This window comes from Mastigoproctus giganteus, chromosome 4 (genome assembly GCF_048544385.1).
Source record: "Mastigoproctus giganteus isolate SK-2022 chromosome 4, ASM4854438v1, whole genome shotgun sequence".
Classification (NCBI taxonomy): domain Eukaryota; kingdom Metazoa; phylum Arthropoda; class Arachnida; order Uropygi; family Thelyphonidae; genus Mastigoproctus; species Mastigoproctus giganteus.
The window spans coordinates 58,639,954-58,667,742 of record NC_143578.1 but is presented as its reverse complement, the minus strand read 5'-3'; the positions used below and the strand labels follow the sequence as shown (position 1 = coordinate 58,667,742).

The following is a 27,789-nucleotide window of genomic DNA, read 5'->3' as shown; positions in this document are numbered from 1 at the left end:
CATGTATATGTGTTCTAAGTTTTTTTTTTTTTTGTCCTTTTAGGGCTATCTTTTGCTTCACTATAACGGATTATCGCTTAAGCCTGATGACCTCTCCCCCCAATTAATCCGGACTAGCGAGGGTTTACTTTACTTGTTTTGTACCGCTGTAACATTGTTTTTCCAGAGACAGAGTTATTACAACAGATCGTTAAAAATCTGTCGAGCAACAAAAATATGTAAATGGTTATACCAAATCCAAGCACACATTCAACATTGTAACTACCCTATTAATCTACTCGACCTGAAGTATGTAACCACCACTCCACTAATCAGACTCCCTCTCCGGGCATCTCATTAGAGTTTTCCTTGGCTTTGAAATGGCCACAGTTCAGAGGTGTAAGGCGCATCGTGGCGGCCACTCCACTAGTCCTTGCTTTTAAATTAAGGGAACTGTTCATCCAGCCATTCTATGACTATATGGCTGTAATAATTAGGCATGCCATCTTGCTGGAACCATACCGGATATTCACCCTGCTTACCGAGTACGCTTAGAAAAGCTTCCTTCTGCAACACATCAAGATAAACCACTGCTGCCACTGTGTTTTGCCAGAGAGAGAGAGAGAGAGAGAGAGAGAGAGAGAGAGAGAAGCGGTTCCATCTTGCCAGAAATATGATTTTCTTTCGCTGAGCGCAACGCCCATTCATAGAATTCCATGCGTTCATCCTCACTCATTGCCTCATTTTGTGAGAGATGCACCGACTGCACTGCAAGATGGGTGGATACTAGACTTTAGCATTCTAATTTCCGTAGAACCATGCGTGGTAGGGATTTTTTCGGGCTGAGTGTAAACCTTCCAAGCATGGCTCTCATTATTGTTTCATCAGAAACTCTCTGTGAAGGTCCCTTGCATTTCTTTATCCAACCCTGATCCCCATCTCCTTGGATTTCGACAGAAAATTGAATACACAAGAATAACTGGAGTAGCACGTTCAACGCACATCGCCTTTCTCGGTGTTGTGCGTTGATAACTTCTCACTGCCTATAACCTCCAGAATTACTTTCACAGGCTCATCATTATTCAGTGCCATCAGAAAAAAAAAAAAATCGTAAGCAAACCGTACACTCTAGGATTCTAGACTTAGGAGAGACACCTTGTACATTTTTTATTATTGTGTTCTCGTAGTAATGCGCAAATTGCATAGGATCTAGTCTACCAGTTACAAAATGCAGTCAGTGAGTTCAGTTGATAAACACATTAAATAACAATTAAAACAATTTTCGCCACTGTTTCAAGGAAATTTAGCCCCCCCCCACCTCTCTCTTCTTAATTTCTTTAATCTATTCTTCTCACCTCTCCTCCAAAACTTATTACCTTGTTACTTCATTATATCTCTCAAGACAGCCATTTATACAAACAACTCGTGTATTAATTCATGTGTTAAGGATACAGTAACAGCTGCGAAAGATAAATGTTCCTTTTATCTATGATTCGTAGTAAAAATACATCGAGCACAAAAGAGTCGATGGCCATTATCAGATTTTCATTGGCAGGCTAAACACATGAGCACATCAGGAAGCCATTTATAATGAGCAAAAAAGAAAAAAGAGCAATGGGCCAATACGAAATAACATTAATTAATTTAACAACATCACTGCAGAAAGCTGTAAAACGTGCTCTGAAAATACCCTCTAGCGCACATCACGGTTACTAACGTGCCAGCGAAAAACTAAAAAAAAAAAAATCAGCAAATTATAGAGAGAGATTTTGGTAATGCAGAACAGTTAAACTGTAAATTGATTGTAAAAGTCTTTTGTGAAAACAGATAGGCCTGCTGCTATTGCAGAGCACTAAGTAATCATCTTAGAATGCAATTAACTATAATTAAGGAACAATCGAAACTTTCTTCCCTCCCCTCTCAGAACATAAATTTGAATGGTGACCAATTTACTACATTAAGATTTCTCGTGTTCATAAATTTTGAGGTTTTTTTTTTTTTTTTTTAATGCAGTTATTTATCCCGTGTCGAGTTAATCAGTTTGAGAAAGGCATGTTGGTTAGGGTTTACCCACCCAGAAACTCTGGTGCAGCTGAACATCTCCGGTCAAAGGACTACATACATTCCGGATTTTATAAGTTTTTTTGCAAAATAATAAAATAGAAAGATTAAAACAACGCTTATTTTCTCATTAATTTATTTAGAGCAATTAAATTGAATTAAAAGTTTTTCATTCTGCAAACAGAACAAACGAGTCTTAAAATAAAAGTGAAATTTAAGGCGCGACTCTGACTCCTTGTGGCCAGAGTTGAATTGGAACTAATTAAAACAATGCCGCGATTAGTGAAACTAATATGGACATACTTCTCACGGCAGTATATAGTCTTTGACATCTCAAAATGAGATTAACTGGCGGTAATCGCCCATAGTCCAGTGGTTAGCATGAGTGGTCACAAGTAAGGGGGTTGCAGGTTCATGCTGGAAACAAAAAAATTCATGGCCACAAAAAGTTCACGGCCTATTCTGACTGTGGCACTGAAATCCAGTTGCCATTAATAATTCAGTACGTATACAGTCATAATGGACTAGCCCTTGCAGGCTAATCCATGTGTACTATGTTAAAATGAATTTCGAATCAATAGTGTCTGAAAAATGGGACGAACATACAGTTCGAAGATCTCATCCTCGAAATTAGGTCTGTGCAACCACGATGGTGTTTTGTTTGTCTACGTCATCAAACCAGAGTTCAATAATTTTCTCAAAATCGCACTCAGCCTTCTGACTAGTCTCCCTTTCACGCGGTTAACTATTAATGTTATTTCATCAAAAAGTTACTGGACTCCAATTCATGTAGTCTGATTACAAGGATGTTAACTAAATACTTATTACGCGTTTTAATTCCCTAATAATTAACGTAACATATGCCTCTCCTAATGATTATTTTGGTTAGGTAAATCCAAATTACGAGACTATAATCTTTTTTCATGTGAAGGCTTGATTCCTTTTTAAGAAAGCACGACTCCATTATAGTCTCAGTGGCAGTTATAACAATATCAGTCGCCCTGTATGAACAGGACAGGACAGGACATAGGATGGCTCTGAAGAGGTCCTCATGGCATGTGCTATTTTCTGGTTACCGCTTAGAGTGACCTTTAATTTTTCCGCTTCCCATTTTGGTCCATTGCCTTCATTTCAGAGAATGAACAAACACCAAACATCGAAAATTTCTGAAGTTTGCAAAAAAGTTTTTCGTAGACGCAAAAAAAAAATTTGGTGTCACGCCTATGAAAAAGGACGCACCATGATTGTGCTAGCATACGCGAACCATTCATTCACTAAGTACCAGGGTTGTTCAAAAAAGTAGTGGAAACACTGCTGTGCACGTGCTTACAGGAATAACGTAAGCAGACTAAGAAAAGGAGCCAAGACAGTTGTACAGCAGCAGTTTCGTAAGTGTACGTAAATGAGAAAGTTGTTTGCTGGATGGTGTAAGTGCGTATTGAAGATGTACCGGGCTCTACTTACGAAGCAAGATCAGTGCATTAAGATAGACTAAAGTGGTTCGGGGACGAAATGCAAATGAATGTTTCTCTCATGAGCCAGAATTCAAACGTGAGTCCAATGGATGGTGCTGTCCAATTTCTCACTATAATCTAATCCCTGAATGTGAAAACCAAGTTTTGCACGTAATCACACAAGTTTCTGAATGTGAAAGTGATGCTGATTATTGGGAACGACCGGATGGCATAATTTTGTATTATGCTGCTCCACGAGTTAATACCGTAAATAGTATTGCCACTCGTTCCTGTAGAACAGGGGTGTCAAACTAATTTGGGCCGCGGGCCATTTCCCGCATTAGTGTACCTCACGCGGGCCGCACACGACCTACAAACCTTGCCAATGCTAAACCTAAAGACGCTTTTTAATTGCTCAGTTGTTGCTAAGCTGATACTCGCAGCTTAGAGTGCACTAATAACTAATTGAAAGGAAATAAGTTTGAATAAAGGACAGAACGAATAATGAAAAGCTAGTTTACTCCAGATAATACAATATTTCAACGAGGGAATATAGATGAAATTAGGTAATCTAGGCCTTTTTTCCCAGACACTTGAGTCCGTTTGCTTGCAACCAGCTTCGCGAGATTTAGTACAGTATTACTACACGAATATTACTACAGGAATGACTACACGGTGCAAGGAAGCCTATGGCTTATGCTGCACCAGCAACAAAAAAAAAAAAAAAAATAATAATAAATAAATAAATAATAATAATAAAATAAATAAATAATAATAAAATAAAATAACAAAAAAAATAATAAAAACAAATTAATAATAATAAGAAAATTTCAAAAATAATAATAATAAAAATGGACAATCTACGCATTTCCCCCCTCCTTTAGGTATCTAGCTGACCTTTGAATTTCCCCAGACTGTCAGCCTCTACCATGTAGGTAACTTATTCCAGTAATTTATAACTCGCTGGCTAAAATAAAACTTCCTTCAATCCAGTCTAAACAACTCCCCCCGTAACTTGAAATCATGGCCTCTAGTTCTAGAATCATTTATAACAGTGAAAATTTCGTCCTTATTCATTTTGCTTATGCCTCTCAGAGCCTTAAATACCTCAATCAAGTCTCCTCTAAGGTGCCTAGTTTCCAAGCTCTACAACCTATATATTCGAAGTCTTTCTTCATATGGGCGCCCTTTTGCTGATCTCATCAGGTGAGTTACCAGCCTTTGGACCCTTTCAAGAAGAACAATGTCTTTATTTAGGTGCGGTCTCCATACTTGAACATAGTATTCCAAGTGTGGTCTAACAATAGCCTTATATAATGGGATTACGACGTCCTTATCTCTAACAAAAACGATAAATCATGTATAGGTCTACAACCAGTCAGTCTACAATAGGTCTACAACTAGTCAACCAGTCTACAATGCTCGGAGAACTTCATATCTGACCGGATTTGGAGTCAAAGATTGAGAAGACACAACCTTCATTATGGAAGAAAGGTTGGCGTTGGTTAGCCTTGATCTGTGGGCTGTTTTGTTAGCTTTCATACGCGAAAACAGTTGTTCACATACATAAATATGTGCTCCCAAAGTAACATAGAATTTGTGCGGCAAACGTCCTTATCTCTGGGTGTTTTTGCCCTAAATACGAGTAGATTTTTGGGATCTCAACTTCTCGGTATTTCTCTTTTAAAGTTGAGTCATTCTGCAGATGAATTAATTCCATTTGTATGGAAATGGGAGCTCTCTCTCGACATTAAAAGGAAAAGGACCCGTGACAAGAGAAAAATCTTCTTGGTGCTCCTTGAAATCTTTAAAGCGCCTATCAAATATTCATCTTTAATCTTTTCTATTCTGTCACAATATTTTGAAAAGGTATAACTTTTCAAAGATTTTTTCACTGATTTTTTCAACTGTTCACACCTAGAAAAGTAAGCGAGCGTACGCTCTTTTAATTAATTTTGCCACACAATCAACTTTTTTTGAAAACTAGCCACTGCATCGTGCATGTTTGTTATCAACTGATCTTTCGGATACACCCTGACCTTTCAAATTCTAGGAACAGCATTATTTCTTCCAAAAGTGAAAAAAAAAAAAAAAAAAACCTGTTTAGTACGTTGTGGCAAGACAACCAACGAGCCTCTGTGTACACGGCAGCCCTTCAAATTTACTTTCCAAGTCCTTAAGGAGGAGAGCAAACTGGCGGTGATTCAGTCCTCTGGACCGGATGAAGTTCACAGTTTTGGCCACATAGTCCATTTTCAGTATTTTCGAACACAGAACCTGCTGATGAATAATGCAGTGGAAAGATTGCAGTTTTTGTTTGTCCGGATACTCGTCCTTCAGTTTTGCTTCTGGTGTTGATACAAATCCTTTGACTTTGCCTATTATCACTGGAGCGCCATAGGTAGTCACAGCCACGAGTCTCTTGAGAGGAAGCTTGTATTTCTCCAGAATGCTCCATACGGAGTCACAAATTCTTCCCCAGTAGTAGTTCCATGGATGGGAATCATTTCAAAAAACTCTTCAGTTATTTTCAATTTGTCATCGCAGACTCGAAGAAACAGCGCAATTTGTGCCACGTCTTGAATATCGTAACTTTCCTCAAATGCAATTGAAAAACATTGAAGCGTTGTGGTTGCTTCCTGCAATCTCAGCTATCCTTTCAGCCACTGTGTTTCTTGGCAACGAAATTTCTTGGAACACTTTCATCACATTTCCGTGACAGACGTTTTCAGCCGCTTTTATCATGAATTCCTCAACCACGGAGCCGTCACTGAAATATTTGGAATGTTTTGCCAGTAAATATAGCGATTTCATAACTGGCTTTCACTACTGATTCACTGCTTTCGTTAATTTTTGTAATTACATTTTGCTGCCTTCTTCATATCCTTTAGTTTTTCTTCTCTTAATTTACCCTCGAAGCGGGAAAATTTTCTTTGTGAATTGTATCATAATGTCGTTTAATATTGTACTTCCCTCATCTCTACTTCCACAGAAGAAATGGACTGTGGAAACAGTAAAATGAACTCTCAAGTTTTTATTTTGTATTACATTGTATTACTGTCATATCTGTTGCCTCACGTTGTACGCTGTTCTGCTGTAAATTGTGTTTATGTAAATACAGTATGGTGAATCTCCCACTTCTGTGTGTTAAAGCAGAAGGTATGCTTAAAATGTAACAATATTAAGTTTTCACCAGTTTATATTAATTTAATAACTCAAGCATTTTATATTCCAGATAAGTGTACTTATAAATCATATAACAAGTATTTCATGTATTTTAAAATTGTATTACATTTTGTAGCATAATTGAATATGTATCATCACCCCTTGGGCAGTGGCTGTAACCGTGTGTCTCCTAAGAGAAATAAATTGATAATAATAAACCTTTCTTTTTCTGGTTGGGTTGGAAAGCGACATCACGTCGGAATCATGTGTATATAAAAGTCATAACACAAAACTGTTTGCTTACTAACTTTATTAAACAGAAACGGCAACACAAATATTAGCTCAGTCGCATTACGATGTAACCGACTCGAACAGTATGAAAGCCACAGAAAACTAACTGTCACCGCGTGAAACGATCGCTTAAATAGGCAATGGAAATTTTTGGAAATTGCGCGATCACATAAAGCAGTAGACAGCATAGTGTTAAGGTCAGGCGCCACCTGCGGTTTCTCACATCTGCGCAGCAGTAGAGAGTAGTGGAAAGCGATAGAAACGTCATTATTTTCCATGGAGGCGGCGCGGGCCGAAAAAAAAAAAAAAAACCGTCGCGGGCCGCCAGTTTGACACCCCTGCTGCAGAATCATTTACTCCTACAACGAAATCTCTGCCATTTCCTGAAGACCGCCAATCATTTTTACATGACAGTATGGCTGGCGCTGTGAAGGGTTATTGCAGTGGTGGCAATGGGGAAACTTAAGAATCTGTGCAGAATTGAACTAGCGTTCCGGAGCCACCCTACATAATATCCTATACTACTTTGGAAAATGGAAAGAGTCAGGCGCTGTACAAGATCGGATTGCCTTCTCCAGAGCAAGGGCAGTGTTCAACCGCCAGAAATCATCTGCAATCAAAGAGCATCTAAAAGCAACCCTACAAAAAGGCAAACCATTTTACGACTCTCGGCATACAGGAATCCCTAAAACACTGGATCTTGAACTGTGGATGGACCACATTGCACGGTTCTCGAACAAGGTGGCCCCGACATATCCAGCCAACTTACCTGTCAACAACATCCCTACGGATATTCTCGCCACCGTTAGCATCACCAGGAAGCAGCTTATAACTGCTATAAATGGATTGCCACCCACCGCAACCGCAGGCCCTGACCTCGTGCCACAATTCATGATCAAGTGTCTCAGCACGTTTATCATCGATCCACTACTCTCAATTTTTAACCGTATCTTAACGCAGCACTACTTCCCCCCTCTCTGGAACAGATATGCTGTGAGACCACATCCTAAATGCCAATCTGCATCCCTCATTAAACAGTTCAGGCCAATCTCTCGCTCTTCCAGCCTCTTGAAACTTATGGAGAAGGCATTACTTTCAACCATCACAAATCAAATCATGCCTCACAAACCCCCACAAATTCACTATGCCATTCCCGGAAGATCCACAGTCACCAATTTAACTTCCATAACCAGCACCATTCTCAGTGCACTAGAAGCCAAAGCAGAACTTGCCGTTACGTATGTCGACCTGGAAGCCGCCTTCGACTCAATCAACATTCCCTCACTCGTTCACCTCCTAGAAAATTACTTCCATATAAAAGGTGACTTGTTGTGGTTTATAACAACCCTGCTATCAGATAGAATCATTGTTCTTACAGCAGAACAAGAGATAATCTCAAGAAAAATCACTGCAGGAGTTCCCCAAGGCGGAGTCCTCTCCGGAGCATTATTTACTGCAGTCATTATTCCGTTTGTTCAAGAGAGAGAAGATATAATTTGCTATGCTGACGATATTAAGTTACACACCCAGATTAACCCGGGGGAACATATCTCAAAAATTACTGAAAAGATCAATCGAAAGCTACACGATTTAGAATCCTATCTCCATCAATTTGGACTACTTATTAATCCTGCAAAATCAGCCCAAATTGTCTTTTCGTTGAAGCACCAACCCACTGAAGTCCAAGTTTCTCTAAATGGCATTCTCCTTCCAGTGGTAAATACACATACAGACTTGGGAGTAGTTTTCGATTGCAAACTGACCTTCAAGCCCCACATTGACAAGCTCATAACAAAATTCTCCAAAATGCGGTGGATTACCAAACAACAACTACTTCACGTTAAGGATCTGGATGTGACTCGGCGGTACGTATACACCTCTGTATACTCCGTCGTGTTATACGCCTCAGAAATATGGGCATCTGCAGCCCTCACGAATATCAAGCGTGTGTACTCCTCCGAATACTGGCTCCTTCGTTGGGTCACACATAAACATCATCGTCCACCCCAGCAAAGAACAACTGCGATGGCAACCGCACTGAACTTTGCACGACTGCCAAACCTTATAATGGAAAGACGCCTCACCCTAACTGTCAAAATGACCACTGGAATAATCTCAGAGCCAAGCATATGGGAACTGTGCAGCTGGAGGATCCCTCAACCCGGACTGAGATCATCTCCAACACTTATATCCAACCATAACAGACTAGCCCTTAGCGACCGCTTTCTCCCCAAGCAGATGCTTATCACAGTCCAAGCAATCGAAGGCGACCTCTACAAATTTGTCAAGGACCGCAAATACCGGAGGGAGATTCTTGATGACCTACTCTCATCCAGGCAAACTGCACAGTAATGTCGCAATATAATAAATTTAAATAGGATATCTGTATAATATTGTATATAATGTCAAAAATACTGTATAACATTCTTATGAATATTGTGAATAATTTAACTGAAACGTATTATATTACTGGCCCTGGGGGATGAACCCGAACCTCGATGTGGGCCCCGTCCTCAAGGCCTTTGTACACCAGCCAATGTGAAGCCCCTGGCATTCCTGCCGTGAAGGGTAAATTGTATACATTCTTTGTACACAATAAAGATTATATTTATTTATTTATTTACTTTATACCCTCTTTTATCTGGGCATGAGCCCTGTGACTGAAGGCGCCTCCGTAGCCAGGTGGGAAGGAGCAGCAGTGCGTAGCACACGCTTCTTGATTAGACCGGGGTTCGAGCCCGTCACCACCAAATACGAAGGATGCGGAAAGGTCAGGGAATGACCACCGCATATCCCGGAGCAATATGGCCTTAGTTGCTAATGCTCCTAAAAACCAAATAACAAACAAAACAAACCTGTGACTGATCTGTTCCACAAGATAAGGGACCACTCAGAGGTCAACGCTTTCAGACAATGCAGGGCATGCTGCGAACAACAGGCGTCGCTCCCTCACCATTCTTCAAAAAAACTAGACTACTGAAGGTTTTATATGCCGCCCTGCTGTACAACTATCTCAAATCCAGTAGTAAAGCAGATCAGAGATTATTTTACGAGGAATGGCACCATCAAAACCTTGTAACTAAAGCTGGTTTTTTTGTAATCCCCGCATTTGCCATTACTTTTTGAACAACCCTGTGTACCTAGGCATTCCAGCTTGCACAGAGATGTAGATGTGCACGGGTAGTAGCCCATTGGCGACATGGCCAAATTTACGCCTCAACTAGCATTCCCCAAGCAGTGGTTCAGAAACCTTTACTCCACAGATGCGCATAGCGAGGCCCGTGGACCAAATGTATCTCGCAGAGTCAATCCATTGGGTCCACAACACGTTCAAGAAGTCCTGCTTATTATCATTTTTTTCTGAACAAACTAAAACAATTAATTTCTAATTTCTAATTCTGTTATATAATTATCTTTTGAAATGATCTTAAGACCGCAGTACATTTTACAGTCGTCATACGATTTTTTAATTACAAAATAATAAAAAATAGTCTGAAGTTAGTGTTTCAAGCATCACTGTTTCCATAAGTTTTACTTATTTGCTAAGGTTCAGAATTATCCACGCCACGGGTTCGAATCCACATGATACCATGAAAATATAGTAATGCTGTAAACTCCTCTGACCACGTGTCCCAAACAATTTACTTATTTTCGATGATATTTCAGTATTATAAAAAGTATTAAGTTATTTATGAACAGAAAAATATCAGCATGCATTTCACTTTCTCATTTTAAGCTATAAGAGATTAATTTTTGGTCATTTCGGATTTTTGGCCTTGCTAAAGATCATAAAAACAGAACGTTCATGTGTAGGCCCGAAGCTTAACTTTCAATGGCAGCGAACCACCATTGTGGTAACGTACATCCTTATTTGGGTGGGTTTGGTTCTGTCTGAAGTAAAAGCCTAACGGCAGGAAAAAGAAAAGTGAGAAGCTGAGATTTTCATTAACTTCTTGGCACGAATATTCACTTCTAGAGCACGAGCTGTTAAAAGTATCAGGGTCTTTTGTTCTCACATTCATGAACTTTAGCTTTCCGAAACATGACATCTACATCAAGGTGGACGATAAAACGGTCAAAAAACTACTTCTTTATTGAAACTTTTCAATGACGGAATTCGTCATTATCTTCGGCTACCTATCAGTTAACAAACGCCGCTCGACCCGGGTCACGAAGAAACCCGCGAAGACCAATTGGGAGGGTTATGTAGTTTCGTACAGCAACTAATTACGCTTGGCCTGCAAATTAGAGGGTTGGTTCACCATGATCCGCTATCCCGTGTGCCTTCGAGCAGACCAAGAGGCGAGGTAGGGATTAAGGGATACTGAAAACCATGTTTATCTTCAGGGTGGTCAAACCTACCTAGGGGAAAAAAATAGCAGTAAGTTTGGTTTTTATACCCTGATACTAATATCCACATAATTCATTTTGAGGATTTCACGGGAGATAATTCACATTTGTTTAAGTTCTGTGATACGTTAAGAAATTGTACATCTTTACAGAAAAACATTAATGGGAATATAATTTCAGAGGAGATGGAAGAGACTTATTTACTTTCTGGATAGTTTTTTTTTTTTAATTAAAAGGAAAAAAGTAGCCTGACGACATGAAAAACGTGTTGAACATTTTACCTTGGTTTAATTTCACGTAAAAAATACGCCAAGTTTGGATTACCCAAGGTAGCAATGATTCAATCATGAAACAAAGAGGCGATATATATCTGGAAAGAGAGCAAAAATATGCAATATTCTATTAGTCAAGGACAAATTTTCCATGTTCCGCTCTGAGATTAATGAACCATCTGATTTGAGGTTTTTTCTCATCGTTTTTAAAATTCTGATAAGACAAATAAATCACAGACCAAAGAACTTTACCACTTTATTCTTTAAACATGTCATAAATCTCAATGTCGGATATCTATCCAGTCTATGATATATTTCAATTATGATAATATTTTGTTACAACAGCTACATACATGAACCATGATACTAATATCATATCAGAAACTTTTCGTCAAACGAAAAAAAAAAATAATAAAACACAACGAAAAGTTCTGAAATTCCGGTACTGTACCTTAATATACAGCACTGTAAATTCTCAGAAACTTTTTTTTGTTTTCGCCCTTTAATAGTAGTAAAAGCTTTGTCCACTTACAATACAGTAAACTGTTCAAGGGTAACCATTTCCAATCATTTCAGAGTATCGATCAAAACAATAAAAAAAAAAAGTATGTTTGGTCCAGTTCCTTCAGTATCGAACACAGTAGGTTCTCAAGAAAAGTAGGTTAAAGGTGCCCAATAATCAAATATAAAGACTGGGCGGCAACGTCTTCACGCACGAACGGTTGATATTACAGTCTTATCATGCTTTAAAACAAGGTGGGCGTGATAGGCCAAGAAAATGGTTGCCCTTGGAAACAATTAGTCAGCCCGGTGATAAGGGGGGAGTGGTAGTGAACTGCTGGGAACCATATTTCGAAACAAGCTGTCCAGGAATTGTGATTTATTTTTCGTGGCTGTTTAAGGAAGAAAAACTGCATGTCACTATGCAGCATTGGCCCTTTGTGGGTGGTATCTTAAGCATCCTCCCCCTTGTTAGCCACGGGACGGTAGCATATTCCGGATTCTCGATATGACAATGAGAAGTAGAGATAAACGCAAGAGCAGAATGCATGGATACGACCAGTACATACAGTGGCAACAAGAATAGAAATATGAACTGTCAAACAGGGAAGGTTTCATCCCATAGACTAGTGTTTTTTTTTTTTTGTTTTTTTTCCAGTTTATAGAAAGAAATATAATCCAAAGTAAGCCTATATTTAAAATAGGCTTATTAGAGAGGTTAGTATAAATTATTCATTATAAAAAAATTCATTCAGCCAAGCTGGAGCTAATATATGCGTATGGATAAACGTGGCGCCTTTCAGAAACGAGCCTAACCATGCCGTTAACGAGTAATTTATAAACCATTGAATAAAAAACACCGGTCTGCATAAAAGGTTCTCTGATGTTTTACTGCTTATAATAAATCTGAACTACATTTTTAATGGATGTTTCGAAAGTTGAAATTTGCTCTATCGTGACAGAATTTTTTATATTATAATAAAAAAAATATTGGCGGAGGTGCTTTTGTTTATTTTGTACTGTTACAGAAACATGTTATTTTTAAATAAAAAAATACAGATAAAAAAAACGTAAAAACAGATATAAAAGGGACGCTGCCCTCCTGAAAAGCATAGATAGCCGCAAACTGAATCTTTTTTGATTTCCTCAAGCAGTTTGTTTCTGTGGCTGTTCCTGTTTTTAGAACCCAGCAGTAATCGCACATCATACTGACATTCCATCCTCCTTGGTATCCTTTTTTTACCCATTTCTTTTATGTCTTAATGGAATAGATTGAAATAAATTGTGATGCGAGTTACAAAGAGGAAAGGAAGCTTCTATGGACAGAATTGGTAAAACGGTGGCAAGAACGTTGGAGCAATTATGTGAAAGGAGCGGTAACGATATATTTTTTTTTCGATAGTAAATAGTGGGCAAACTGGTTTGATCCCAATCTCCATGCAACTTATCTTTTGATTGGACATGGTTCTTTTTTTTTTTGTTTTGGAAAAGTTAAGGGAATTTGAAATCACTGAGAGCAATATATTATGTCCTTGTGGATTCCCAGAAGAAAAACTATGTTTTCTATGAATATGTTGAGTATTGTGACTTGAGAGGACAATTAATCAAAGAAGCTACTAATTTCTACTCACTTACTCCTGGATGTAAACAACTATTACTTAGTACAATAGGAGATTTTTATGCACTTCGAAATTTTGCAGTCCAACAATTCAGAAAGAGGAGGATCTTGTTGCAGTTGGAGGAGCATGGGCCAGATACTGAATGATAGAGTTAAAAAGGGCTTGAAAAGGCCACGACGTGCTACATTAGAACCGAAAATTATTATGGTAGACAGGGTGGACGTAGGATGAGTCGTACAATTTTGATTATAGGTGGGAGCCTACCCTGTGAACACTGGCTCATTATGGACTCGGTTGCCAATGCGCCAAACCAACCAACAACCCTGTGAACACGGGGTAGGCTCCCACGGTCCCACCAATAACACCTACAGCGGCTGACCCTTTTCGGGCAGGCTTGTATCGGAGAAATTGGGGCTCCAGTGAAGGGTTAGACCACCAGGATGAGTCTGTTGGATTGCATTGTGGTTACTTCCTTGATGGATGGCATGTGATGCTGTGGTGTTATTGTGGTTCTAGGGACTGTACTTAGAAACTGATTGATACGTTCTTATCTACTGTTAACTGCTGTACTGTTGGGACTCTTCAGGTTTTAGGAAAGTTTACTTCTTCACTGTGACCACAATTCCTGGTTTAGACATTTACTTCCTGGATTGTACTTCTCATTTTGAATCTTCATAGTGGACCTTCAAGTGTCAACTGGACCCTTGGAGACCATCACAACCTTATGTTAGGACTTTATAGTGTCAGATACCTTCATGGTATTGCATTGTGATATGGGCATTACATTGAAAACGAATGGACTCTCTACAAGGAATCTGAAATAACTGTACATCAACGTTGTTAGTGGTACAACGTTGTAAATAGATTGCGGGGTTGTTGGGAAAGCACGCTGGGACCGTATAGTACAATTTAAAAAAAAAAAAAAATGTCATAATGGAAAATTTTCCCCCGTTCTTCACTTAAACTACCTAAATTTTATGGGAAATAGTTGAGGCAAGAGTGCAAGAAGTATACCTTAACATTGATATTGCAGCCTATTTTTCTGAACTACTACAGCATGTCACTCACGATGGTCACAATCTGGATGTTTATTCAAATGGAGTCTAGCAACAACATGTAGATTTGAGGCCTAGCAAAAATTTCTGCTTTGGTTTTTTTCATAAGTGATGATAGCAATTTAGTGAAAACATACTAGAAACAATTTCCTTCTTTATTCAGAGCTTTTTACAAACTGTTTCATTAAATTTAGCTTTATTATAGAGATGGTAACAGTACTTTGTTTCGATCTACTAATAGCTCGTCTTTAATGTTCTTTGAACATGGTGTCAGAAAGTGGTCACACTTTCCTTTCCCAATGTTCACTTCTTATTCGACTATCCAAGAAGCAAAGTACTTTTGTGTGACGAAGTTGCTGCCATAGAAGCAGACCAGTAAGTTTAAGATCTCTACACAACTAACCAACCAGGAACCTTGTTCTAAATATTTAAAACAAAAAAAACTTAACATTTTCAGCTTTCTTTTAAATGTGCTGAATTCCTGTACATTTAAATGTACAGGAATAGATACATACTTGTTTTCATTATGAAAGAGAATTACTTTGAGGCTTTGTTTCAATGAGTCAATAAATAGCCTCCACTCCGTTGGTTGGTGGGGAATTCCAAAACACGTTCATAACTGCAGGGATATTGTTGCAATATATCATTGAGCATTCTTCGGAAAAATAGGGAGTTAATTCTTTTTCACGATGTCTCTACCAATTAAAGACTTCTCTGGGACAGCAGATTCTTGGATTTCAGTCTTGCCCCTAAAAGTTCTGCAGATCCTTTGGGCAGATTTAAATTTCTCATGAGATCATTGAGTTCACTTTGTGTAAACAACTGTGTTCCAAAGTTGTGAATTCCTTCGATAGTTTTTATTTACGAAACAAAAGTAGCAGTCATTAAATATGATCCCGTGGTTACGGAATAGCAAATGTGTTGGATTTTTTTTTATATTTCCATAATCGCAGGCCTTTCACACAAGTATGACACTCTTTATGGGAGCCAACATTTACCTTGGTCACCTAATTTAATTCCACAATATGCAGCATATACCCTGTGCAGGGTATCAAATATGCAGGGTATCAAAATGTTCGTACCCTTACCTAGAAAGGTGAAACTTCACAGGAACTTTAATCCTTTTCTATATACTCTCCATGTATAGTAACACATTTCTCCCACCTATGGATCAGTTGTTTAATGCCTTGACCATAGAAGTCGGCACTTTTTTTTGACTGAAACAACGATTTAACTTCATTGATGACTTCCTGAGACGTGCTCTGGCATATCTTTAGTCTCCGGATCATACTGGTACACCCAGCATTCGTCATTTGTCACCAATCGATCAAAAAAGTTCTCAACGTCTGCATTACACAAATCCAACAGTTGGCGAGAACATTGCATTCGACATTGCCTCTGCAAAGGCGTCAGCAATCTTGGAACCTATCGTGCGGAGACCTTAGACATGTGCAGATGGTCATGTAAAATGCTGTGAGCAGACACATAACTAATTCCCACTGCTTTTGCGATGAAATGAATTGTCACACGTCTGTCACTCAGAACCAGCTGCTCAACCTTTGCAACCTTCTCACTGTCTGTGGATGTTGATGGCCTTCCTTCTCTTGGTGCGTCAAAGACATTTGTACGACCGCAATGGAACTCCCGTTTCAGCTTTTTTACAGTGTCACAGAATGGAAAATTCTGCCCATACACAGCTTTCATTTCTTCGTAAATTTCCTGAGCTTTCTTGCCCTGCAAATGCAGGAACTTGATCACTGCTCGATACTCCACTTTATCAACCACAGTGTCCTTCCTTAGATTCCGGGCTCCACCTCTGGTGTTGGTGTGCGATCACCTAATTCAATTAACTAACATGTGAAATTTCATTTCACATGTTAGTTATTGAATATGTAGACAATTTATATTAAAAATGGCATCTTCCTACTGATGTTTTATCTAGGTCAGGGTACTAACTTTCTGATACCCCCTCGTACATTTTCATAAATGATGTTATATCCTGCCTTTGTTTCGCCACAATGTAGTTGCCGCAAAAGGAACAAAATACATTTGAATTGTTCCCACAACCACGAGTTGCCATTTCCAAAGACACAGAATATTAAAATCACGTTAGAAGCAGATAGCATGACTGCACCAGAAAACTGAATGTGGAAGAAACACTTCAGGTTTATATAGCTATCTGATTTTCATTTCTCCACATCCCTAAATGCATCTGGGAACACGTTAGTCACAAAGGAAGTAATTTTCGTATCGCGTATAAATGAATGTGTGTCTAAGGAAACAATTCTTGCTTTTTCGTCAAAAAAAAAAAAAAAAAAAAAAGTAGTTGATTACCTATCCCTATCGCGTTTGGATTTTTTGAATTAGCCCTAAAAGTACACCCAGAAACACCATAAATTTTGGAAACATCAAAATTTATGCAGATCTATTTACACAATTGACATGAAATTGAAATTCAATTAAATTGTGCGTTTTCAATTAGAATTGTTATTTTAACAGCTTAAAGCGGCTCCTGTTACAATCAGGCAGAGCAGCATTTCTGCATCATTAGCATGAAAAAAATGTAGGAAGATGAACAACTTTTCTTAAGGCAATCAATTCCGTGTTCAGAGACAAGAAAGAAAATTCCTTTCTAAAGTAGACATAAATCATACTATATATATTGATGTTCAATTTCCCTGGTCATCAGTAGTTACCTCCTGTTCATTAATATGCAGTCCAACAGTTAAACTTCGACAGCTATATCCTGTTCGTTGGTATCCAGCAGGTCAGAAGTTTAGTTTGTTCGTGGAACAAGTTGAACAGAATGTTAAAACCTTCCATATGTGAGTGTGCAGTTTCTGAACTTTTATTAGCGACTTAATTTCTAAACCGACAAAAGCGAAACGTGGAACAAAACCCCTTAAAAAAGAAGGGAACATCATGAAATACGATATTTAACGCTAATTTTACTTAACAACCATTTCTGTACGCAGGTTTTAGCTGTCTGAAAAAAAAAAGAAAAAGAAAAAAAAAGAGCGGTAGCGCACAAAATCAAGAAGAACAAGTGCGCATGACTACATCCCTCTTGGTATCCTACGGTGCTATACTTCATAGTGATCCTTAAATTACCGGTCTTGTAACCTGCTGCCACTCAATGGGCGTCTTAGAAATGAAAGTTTAATCCGCCGGAAGGCTAGGGTGTTGACAGTAGGGAAGAATGACCTGTGACTGACAGGGAAGGGTAGTTACACGTTAAGGCACGGGGTACTTGCTTTCGGCTAAGAGGTCAGGAAGTACTCTTGAGCTGGCTTTTCAAGAAATTTCTCAGCTAATGAACTTAAACAGTTTATAATTTGAGAAAATCAAAAAAAATAATAAAAAGAATAAAATAATAATAAATAAGTTTCATTATAAATTTCATTTTTAATAATAATAAGTATTCGAATACGTTATTTTTAATAATTCTCACATGCATTGTTATTATTCATTTTACCCCTGTACAACGACATAGCGAGAAGGGTGTACATAAAAAAGTATAACAGATAGGGTAAGTATTACAAGAAAATAATTGAATTTAACATAATAAAAAATTAACATAAAATAACAGTTGGTTCCACGATCCAAAATCGAACGAAACTTGCAAAAATCTGATTGATTCCAAGCCAAAACAAGTAAAGATGGTTATTAAAGGCCAAAGGAGATCATATCAAATGTTAAAAAAGTGTACTTCTTTGGTTTATCTACTTGAATTATGAAATAAATTGTCTTTTTCAAAAACATCTCTCTGTTTATATTAATTTCCACAAGACTGTATTAACAAGGAAATAATTGAATTTAACATAATAAAAAATTAACATTAATATATAACCTTTATTGGAAAGTTTAAAAGTAGGTTGACCACCAAAAAAAAAAAAAAAAATTCTAGTGTCCCTTTCAAATGCTTACATCAGCTTAAACAGTCCATGAACCTGGAAGTTTGTTTCCTTAAGTGTTCTATTAAAACAGTTCAGGATTATCTTCGTCTTTAGAACAGCATGAACTTGTAGATGAAATGGAGTGAAGTGTTAGCCAAGACTCCAGCAGATCGATGCTACGATGCAAGTCTTCCAAGATTTGCTTCGTGCATTTCTTGTCATCGATTGGTATGCCGGGGTCAATTGGTCGAGTGCTGAAATATTCGGCCGTCGTGTTTCTGAGGTATACAATATGATAAGTGTCGACCTGCTGTTGTTGTTGCTATTGGATTTTAGGAGCATCAGCGACTAAGGCCATATTGCTTCATGTATATTGTCTGTAAACTGAGCGTATTCTGAGGTCGATTTTCTCTTTGCTATACGAAAAACACGATTGTCTGGGGGAAAAACCTACTACCCTCGCCTGAGACCGACTAACTTAGCCACATTGTGAAAAAAGGGCCATAGAAATTCCTCCCGTCTTCGATCTTGGGAAGATCCATTCTGTTGGTTAATAGTTTGGCAGGATTGACAAGATGTTTTCGAAGTACTGTACTTGATGGGGCTGACGACCATATTTTTAAATAAATTTTAAATTTTTCTGTTTATATTCCGGCACGACAACCAAGTCAGTAGAGTTTACAATAAATCGTCAATACAAATATTTATCGTATTTAGTAGTCACGGGCTTGAACCTCGGTCCAACTCAAGGAACGCGTGCTATGCACTCTCGCTCCTGACCACTGGGCTACGGCGTATGAAGGGATGGGTGTGAAGCACCTTTCAATTTGTTTACAAATCTGTGATGCGTTTTGGCATTCACTAAGCTCTTCGCAGATTGTCCGGCATGATGCATTGGTTTTCTTTTTGGTATGGGTGAAATGCTCCCGAAATGTAACGTTTTCATCCCAAGTAAAACCAAAATCTGCATGGCATGAAACCTTTTTAATTTTGTTGCCATTTATCAGGGTATGAATATCGTTGTTTAATCTTCTTTGTGATGCCTTTGTACTAGATTTTTTTTTTTTTGGAAATTCAGAAGGATTTTGCCTGATTCATTTGTAGCCCTACATCATCTATAAATAATTTGTTGTGCTGCGGTATTTTGATTTATTTCTTCTGTTTTTCGGATCAGCAGAGGCAGCACACAACTCCAACTCGTCGGAGTAAGAGCTGAAGTTTATAAACTTTATACCTTTCGCTATACTCCGTTTGAATTCTCGTTATTAAATTAATTTCACACTGTCTGTCCCTCATACATTAGCAAGGCTTTTGTGGATTTATTGGATGATTGTTTTCTACATCAGCATGTTCGGGAGGCAACTAGAGGGAATAATACTCTTGATCTGATTATCAGTAATGATTCTTCAGGTATTAAGAATCTGCAGATAAAGCAACCACTAGGTGGCAGTGATCACAGTGTGCTGAAGTGGGATTTACTCAAAGAGGTAACTACCATTAGGGGTAAAGGGAAGGGTTTTTGCTTTCGTAAAGGCGACTACGATGGTCTCAGACAGTATTTAAATTCTATACAGTGGGACCAACTGATGATGTTACCAACAGCAAATTCAAAACGAGAAGCATTCAAAGAACTTATCTTGGAAGCTACTAGGCTTTACATACCAACTAAGAAATATTGTTCAAGGTTTAGGCCTAAACGGATGTCAGATGCACTAATGAGACATATGGCAGAGAAGAAAAATGCATGGAATACATATAAATTAATGGGTGACATGGAAGCCTATGATAGATATAAGCTGGTCTGTAACCAAGTCACAAAGGAGATTAGGCAGGCAAAGGCAGGTTATGAGAAATCCTTGGCAAAGGATGCAAAGAAAAACAGAAAAGAGTTCTTTACCTATGCAAACTCCAGAAGGAAAGGGATGAATCAGATTGGTCCACTGAATATTAATGGTTCAACAGCTGAGGATTCTGCTCAGGTGGCTAAAAAACTAAACGAGTATTTTCCATCTACATCCACACATGAGGAGTTATTCAGGAAGGGGAATGCCAGAGGTGAAGTAAACTCTGGCAGCGAGCTAGATGATTTTGTAATAACTGAGAGGAAAGTGGAGGAGAAATTGTTGATGGTAACCATAAAAGAGGCACCAGGGTTGGATGGGATCTATCCAGTTATATTAAAGAAGGCAGCAAAGGAAATAAGCGAACCCTTAGCCATAATTATGAGAATTTATTTGGACTCAGGGGAGCTACCCATAGACTGGAGATGTGCAAATGTGACCCCAATTCACAAAGGAGGATCAAAGGCTGACACAAGTAATTACAGTATAGACCTGTGAGTTTAACTTCTGTTCCAGGAAAATTAATGGAGGCACTGGTTAAAGAAGCACTGCACGATCATCTAGACAAGACTTCAGTTATAGTTCGGACACAGCATGGTTTTGTTAAGGGAAAGTCTTGCCTGACCAATTTGATTGGATACTATGATGCAGTCACAAAAGAACTGGATGCAGGGAATAACTTTGATATTATATATTTGGATCTTAGAAAGGCTTTTGATACTGTTGCACATGGAAGACTGCTGCACAAATTGGAGCAGTGTGGCATTGGAGGCAAATTGCTGCTATGGATAAAGGGATGGTTGAGGGGGAGAAGACAGAGAGTGATAATCAACGGACACTGCTCATCGTGGACTAATGTTATTAGTGGAGTTTCTCAGGGCTCGGTGTTGGGTCCATTGTTGTTTTCTGTATTTATAAATGATATTGATGATGGTATATCAAGCCTAATGTCCCAGTTTGCAGACGATACAAATGTTGACGGGTTGTTAAGGACACTACTGACGCTATGCTGCTGCAACAGGATATGGAAAGGTTGAGCAGATAGGCTGAGAGGTGGCAAATGAAGTTTAACATTGACAAATGTAAAGTACTACATATGGGAAACAGTAACCCCAGAGCAACGTATCAACTCTGTGGTACTACACTGACAGTGGTAGAGAATGAAAAGGACCTGGGGGTAATTGTGCAGGCAGATATGAAGTTCTCTGAGCAGTGCAGACGGGCTGCAAGAGTAGCTCATGGTGTCTTTTCAATGATATAAAGGAATTTTTCTAGCAAGGATAAGGAGGTGATTATTCCCTTGTATAATGCAATGGTCAGGCCACACCTTGAGTACTGTGTATACAGGTCTGGAGGCCTCATATCAAGAAGGATGTAGTGCTGCTGGAACGAGTACAGAGAAGGGCAACAAGATTAGTGAATTGAACAAAGGGTTGCTCTTACGAAGAAAGAGCTTAAGTTTTGCAAATTACAGTGTCTGGCGACTAGTCACAGGCGAGGTGATCTGATAGAGGTGTATAAAGCCTTGAATGGTTTGAGCATGCTCAATGCCGATGGGATTTTTCCTCTTGCTCAGAATAATCACCTGAGAGGGCATAAATTCAAATTGAGGAAAGACAGATGTGGTTTAGATGTGCGGAAATTTGGCTTTAGCCAGCGGGTAGTTGGTTGGTGGAACAGACTTCCATCCCGTGTTGTGGAAGTTGATAGCCTAAATAAATTCAAGGCTCAGCTGGACAGGTATTTCGAACGAACGGAGGGGTGAAATCGTAGTGTTTTTTTTTTTTTTTTTTTTTTTTTTTTGGCTGATGCTACATAAGCTTGCTTTCTTGCATCATATGCCTCTATTAATGCTAAGGCTACTCATCACTTACTTGGTAGTCCTCTGTTTCGTTTCCTTCAGGTATTGAATAATTACAATATTGATTTTACTCTTAATCCATCTATTTATAAGAATTTGCTCCTTACTCTGTTTTCTTAATGTAAATTTTGTATATATTTTAATTCTAGTTTTGTATTTTCTGTAACTACTAGCGTTCTCACCTTTATTTAGGGTCTGTGTGCCCTTGCGTATGAGAAATCTGTATATGTAAATAAATTTATCAGAAATGGTTCTAGGACGAGTGCAAAGAGAGCAGTAAATAACACCCCCTCTTTGTTGTATATCCCTTGTTACTGCAGTCGTAATCTGGTAGTGGCCATGTAATACCATAAGTATAATTTCCTTAAGCAGGATGCAAAAGGTGAAGATTAATGAGTCAGTTACCCTGAAATATTTTTTTAATATATGAAACAGGGTTTGAATTGGTACGTTGTCGAAAGCCGATTTTATGTTAAAGAAGATGATGCCCATTTGAGAGCTGTTGCTGATGACATATTGAATCTGAAATAGAGCATTAAGGAGGTTTATTATGATAGGTCATTACTACAATAATGCGTGGCGATGTGATAATCTGTTGCTGAAGCAGTGGTCGACTCTTGCAGGGAGTAGTATCTTTCAAAGATTTTCAGCACCGCATCCAATGGATATAGGGCGGAAATCTGTCGATAACTTTCAATATGCTTCATATTAAAAGTCCATATTTTGACCGCTAAATAACGAATAGCTGTACGCTCATCGTAAACTTATATGGTAAGGTGATAACGGCTTAAATTACTGCTTCATAGCAGGAATAATTTCATTCATGGCCTGTGATAGGCTTTGGTCCCCTTCTAACTGGAATCTCATGGTCAGTGGTGTCTGTTTATCTTTGATAGCTCAATTTCTAAAGACTCTTTCTCCATATCAAAGTTGCGGGCTCATCGCACAAGTATTCTCCTTGACTGTTTTATTCGAAAACTATTAGATGGTAGTGCACTGCTTTCTTTACTTTAAGGTAGTGGAGCACAATCCTCCTGTAGGTTTCCTGGATGGCTAAGGTGCTTGACTTCAGCCACCTTCTGTATGAATTTTGCTTTCTTATAAAGGTCATCTTTGTCTTGGTTGAACCAGCTTCAGCTCTAATCAGAAATTTTTCTTTTCATGCTCTGACTATAGCAATAAGATTAAACTGTTGAGAGAGAAGACCATGGTTTCTTCATCTATAGTCATATTTTTAGGCTGATCCAGTCATAGGTAGTGAAGTAAAACATAGCATTGTGGCTTCAGAAATTTGATGGACTAGGTTAGTTTGTGTTGTCGTGAAGCTGCTTGGATGTTAGTCGGGTTGTTTATTCTTTTGAAATTGTGAGGGCACAAATGAACATCAGGTGGTCTGGTGTAAAATAACAATGAGAGGGCAGGGTTTTTACATCTGCTAAGTTGTGAAAAATATGTCCCTGACCCTGTCTATCCCTTGTTGGTGGCGTTTTATATCTCACAAGATAAGCATTCATAATTCATAAACATAAATGTTAATGCCAAATCACCACAGCATTGTATGATTTGACATTAACATTAAGTTCTGCTGATCTTATGAGGTATGAAAAGCCACTAACAACAGACAGACTCTAGACATCAAATTTTGGATCCAACACAGTGTTTATTATAATACACCTATAAATGCAAAAACAAAACCGTAGCAGGCCAGTGTTAAATCTTGTTTGTTATGTATAGTTTTCTGCAAAGAAAGACTTTTTGAACATGTAAATTTTTACAAACGATGTCAACATATAATGTAAAAAAAATTTAAATAACCGTTCTCTGTGGGAGAGAGATGAGTTGAAACCTTTTTTAAAAAATAATCAGTTGTAACCATTTGTTGTAATTGGCGTTCCTGTAAGCACAATCGCCAAAATTATAACCATATCTTCCCTCCCCACTTTACGCCGTGTAAATGAAAATATGTTTTGGGCATTCCTCGAGAATGTCAGATCGACACCAAATTATCAGCTGATCTTTGTTGGTTCCCGGGGAGGTTTTAGGCCCAATTCTGATAGCATCTCCCCTCCCTCCACACGAATCCACCTACAGAAATCTATATATATATATATAAATTAAAGTACGTTCTGGGCATTACTCGAGAACAAAAAGTCAGATCGGCACTAAATTTTCAGTGCATGCTTTGTCGGTCCTTGGGCTGGTTTCAGGTTAAATTTATATTCAATAGCCCCAGCTCTTCCTTAGAGAAACACTGTTATAAAATTGAAACAACATCTCCGATCTTTTTCAAAATTTTAAGACTTGTTTAGAATATTCTTAGGCACTTTTCTGCCAAAACTCGCGTCGATAAGCCATTGGCAAAGTTATAATTAACACTTCTTGAGTATTGTGCAGAAGTCTTCAACCCCTGAAATACATTGATAATCGAACATGCCTTCATACACGTTCCATTATCGTATGTAACAAGATGAAATGTGTAAGAAAAATGTGTATGAAATGTAACGAGATGAGCAGTACGTAACTTTAATAAGTTTTTTACAATTAAAAAACTTATATTAAAAATTAGCTGTAATTTCATTTCTATAAATTAGTGCATTTTTACTTTAAGCGAAGTACACTATACAGTATTCAGAGAGCTCAGCCATTTTAAGGTGTTACTCATTGATTCAACGTACTACTCAATGTTAGCTTACACTTATATGTACCTATGATATGAATAACATTTTCATAATATTTTGTTGTAATTACGATAATTACTTGCTGATTGTTTTCATCTATTTTTTTGTATCATTCTAATCTGTCAAAATCAATTTTTATTAGACAGCATTTTGAAATTCAGATACTAACATATTTTTGAATATATTATCTGAATCAAAAATATAATAAAATATTTTTGATTCGGATAATAGTATAAAAATTATTTTTAAACACCAGCTTTTCTTCTTCTAGAGCCATGTCTTCCGTTGTAGCCTTCACAGCCAGTGTCATATGTAGCAAGATTCCAGGTCTCACGCCAGCTCAACAAAACATGTGCCAGGAACGTCCAGATGCAGTGGTGGCAATTGGAGATGGAGCTCGCATGGGAATTACAGAATGCCAACGACAATTTAGGCACCGACGGTGGAATTGCACAGCAATCGGAAGCGAGGCAGTATTTGGGCACGTCATAATAGTCGGTAAATTTTATTTATTTTGTTACTGCTGACTTGACTGCTACATAAGATAAGTGAATGCATAAATTCTTTCCAGATCCCATTATTTCACATCCTAATGAGAATCTCACTCATAAGATGCATGATCAAGACATTTCAGTGCTATCCATATTATGATTTACCAACACGATGAGAGCAGTTTACTTACGAGAAAATGAAACTATTTATGCCTAATATTTCTATCACTGAGGGTTGCATGTTTCGCATCAAATACTGCATTTCAATTAATAAGGAGTTTTTAAGAAATACTTCGCAACGAAAAACCAAATGTGATATTTTGAAAACGCAGTTATGACATGGGTGTTTAGATCTTGGGCAATATAGTGCTATTCAGGTTGCTAAAATAAACAGGAATTCCTCATTATATACGTCCTTTGTCAATTATAACTACCAAAAATGCCCATCTCAAAAATATTAAGTACGCGAGGTGAATAATTCATATCTTTTGACTAAGATCGAACAAGCATATCTTTAGCCTATAATCCCTGAACAAACAACTAATTCTCTCTCACACACGCACACACACATATATATATATATATATATATATATATATATACACTCTAATATACTAAAGAATATACTTAATAAATACAGTGAACAATTCTTAGAAGAAGAACAATGTGGGTTCAGAAAAGGGAGAAGCACAATCGATGCCATTTTCTCACGACAACAAATTTTGGAGAAAAGAAGATAATTCAATCTACCAACATTTCTGCTCTTTATTGATTATGAAAAAGCATATGACAATGTAAACCGGAAAAAAACTTCGGTAGATTCTAAGTGAAGAAAATATCCCAACCCAACTCCGGAAAGCGATCCAAAGCCTATATAAAAAGGCTGTATAAAATATTCTAATGGCCAACTATCAGACCCAATTAACACCAATAAAGGAGTGAAACAAGGATGTGGACTATCACCAAATTTATTTAATATCTACATCAATAAAATTCTTAACGAATGGAAACAAACAATTAACAACGGAATACAGCTGAACAACAGGAATAAAATCCAAACTATATTATATGCTGATGATCAAGTTATAATTTCAAAATCCGAAGATGAACTACAGATAGTAGCAAATGAACTTAATAAAATAGGTAAAAAGTACGAGATGAAAATCTCCACCTCAAAAACAAAATCAATGGGAGCATGCGGAAAAAAACATGAGTCAAAATTGTTATTGATGATAAAATAATAGAACAAATATCTGACTTCATCTATTTGAGAAATTTAATATCAAATGAAGGGAAAGACATCCACACTAAACTACAAAAATATAATAAAATGAATGGAACGATTAAACGCCACTTCAGAAAACAAATGACAACTGAAACAAAATTACGACTGCACAACATCACTTCAAAACCAGCCCTCTTCTACAGCTGTGAGACTTCGGTCATAAATAAGAAAGATGTACCCAAACTAGAAGCAGCACAAATGAGATTTTTAAGACCATTATTAGGCTTTACAATTCTAGACCACCAAAGAAATTTAGATATCCGCGAGAAATTAAAAGTAGATAACATAGTAAATGACATAACATAGTAAATGACATAAAACGGTATCAAGAAAAATGGATCAGCCACATAGAAAGAATGAACCCAGACCAGATTCCAAAATTAGCCTTTAACTACAAACCTACATGCAAGAGAGATGTTGACTGACCAAGACAACGATGGCGAGACCAAGACCACCGCCAAGAGCTATAACAGAACAGGTCTTAAAAGACCTAAGCCGGACCAAGTTCATGATGATGATATATATATACATACAGGTCGGAAATTCATTGATGCTTTCCATGATGTATGTAGACGGAAATATTAGGAATTTTACCTGGCAAAAACAGACCATTAGAGTAGACGCAATTTTCAAACATAATAAATGCCTAACGAACAGGTAACAACTTTTATATATTAATAACCTTGAAAAAAAAATGTAAACTTAATTTTTTTTTTTTTTTTTTTATTTCAAAACAATTTTAAAATACGGAAATCGAGTTTCCATTAGAGGAAAATCTTCAACCCTTGTCCGGGAATGATTAACTCGATCACGGTGTGGAAATAGCCCAATGAAGTTCCACCCGACAGTGATGCTATTCATGCGTTACTTAGGAGGAATCGATCGCTATTAATGTAGATATTTTGCAGTTCATCGTTAACCTTCGATTTAGAATTTGTTATTTCCTGGAATAACCTTTCAAATTTTACATTACGAGCAAATCATCTTTGA

The 27,789-nt window shown here is 37.8% G+C and overlaps 1 protein-coding gene across 1 annotated transcript in view; it reads left to right on the top strand.

The window, feature by feature from the left end:
* The window catches only part of Wnt2 (Wnt oncogene analog 2), a 133,995-nt gene that overhangs the window by 52,598 nt on the left and 53,608 nt on the right, over positions 1-27,789 (top strand). Inside the window, exon 2 of the mRNA XM_090371564.1 lies at positions 25,295-25,521. Coding sequence (XP_090227690.1) covers positions 25,299-25,521 — 223 coding nt within the window. The 5' untranslated portion in view covers positions 25,295-25,298. The remainder of the gene's footprint in view (positions 1-25,294; positions 25,522-27,789) is intronic.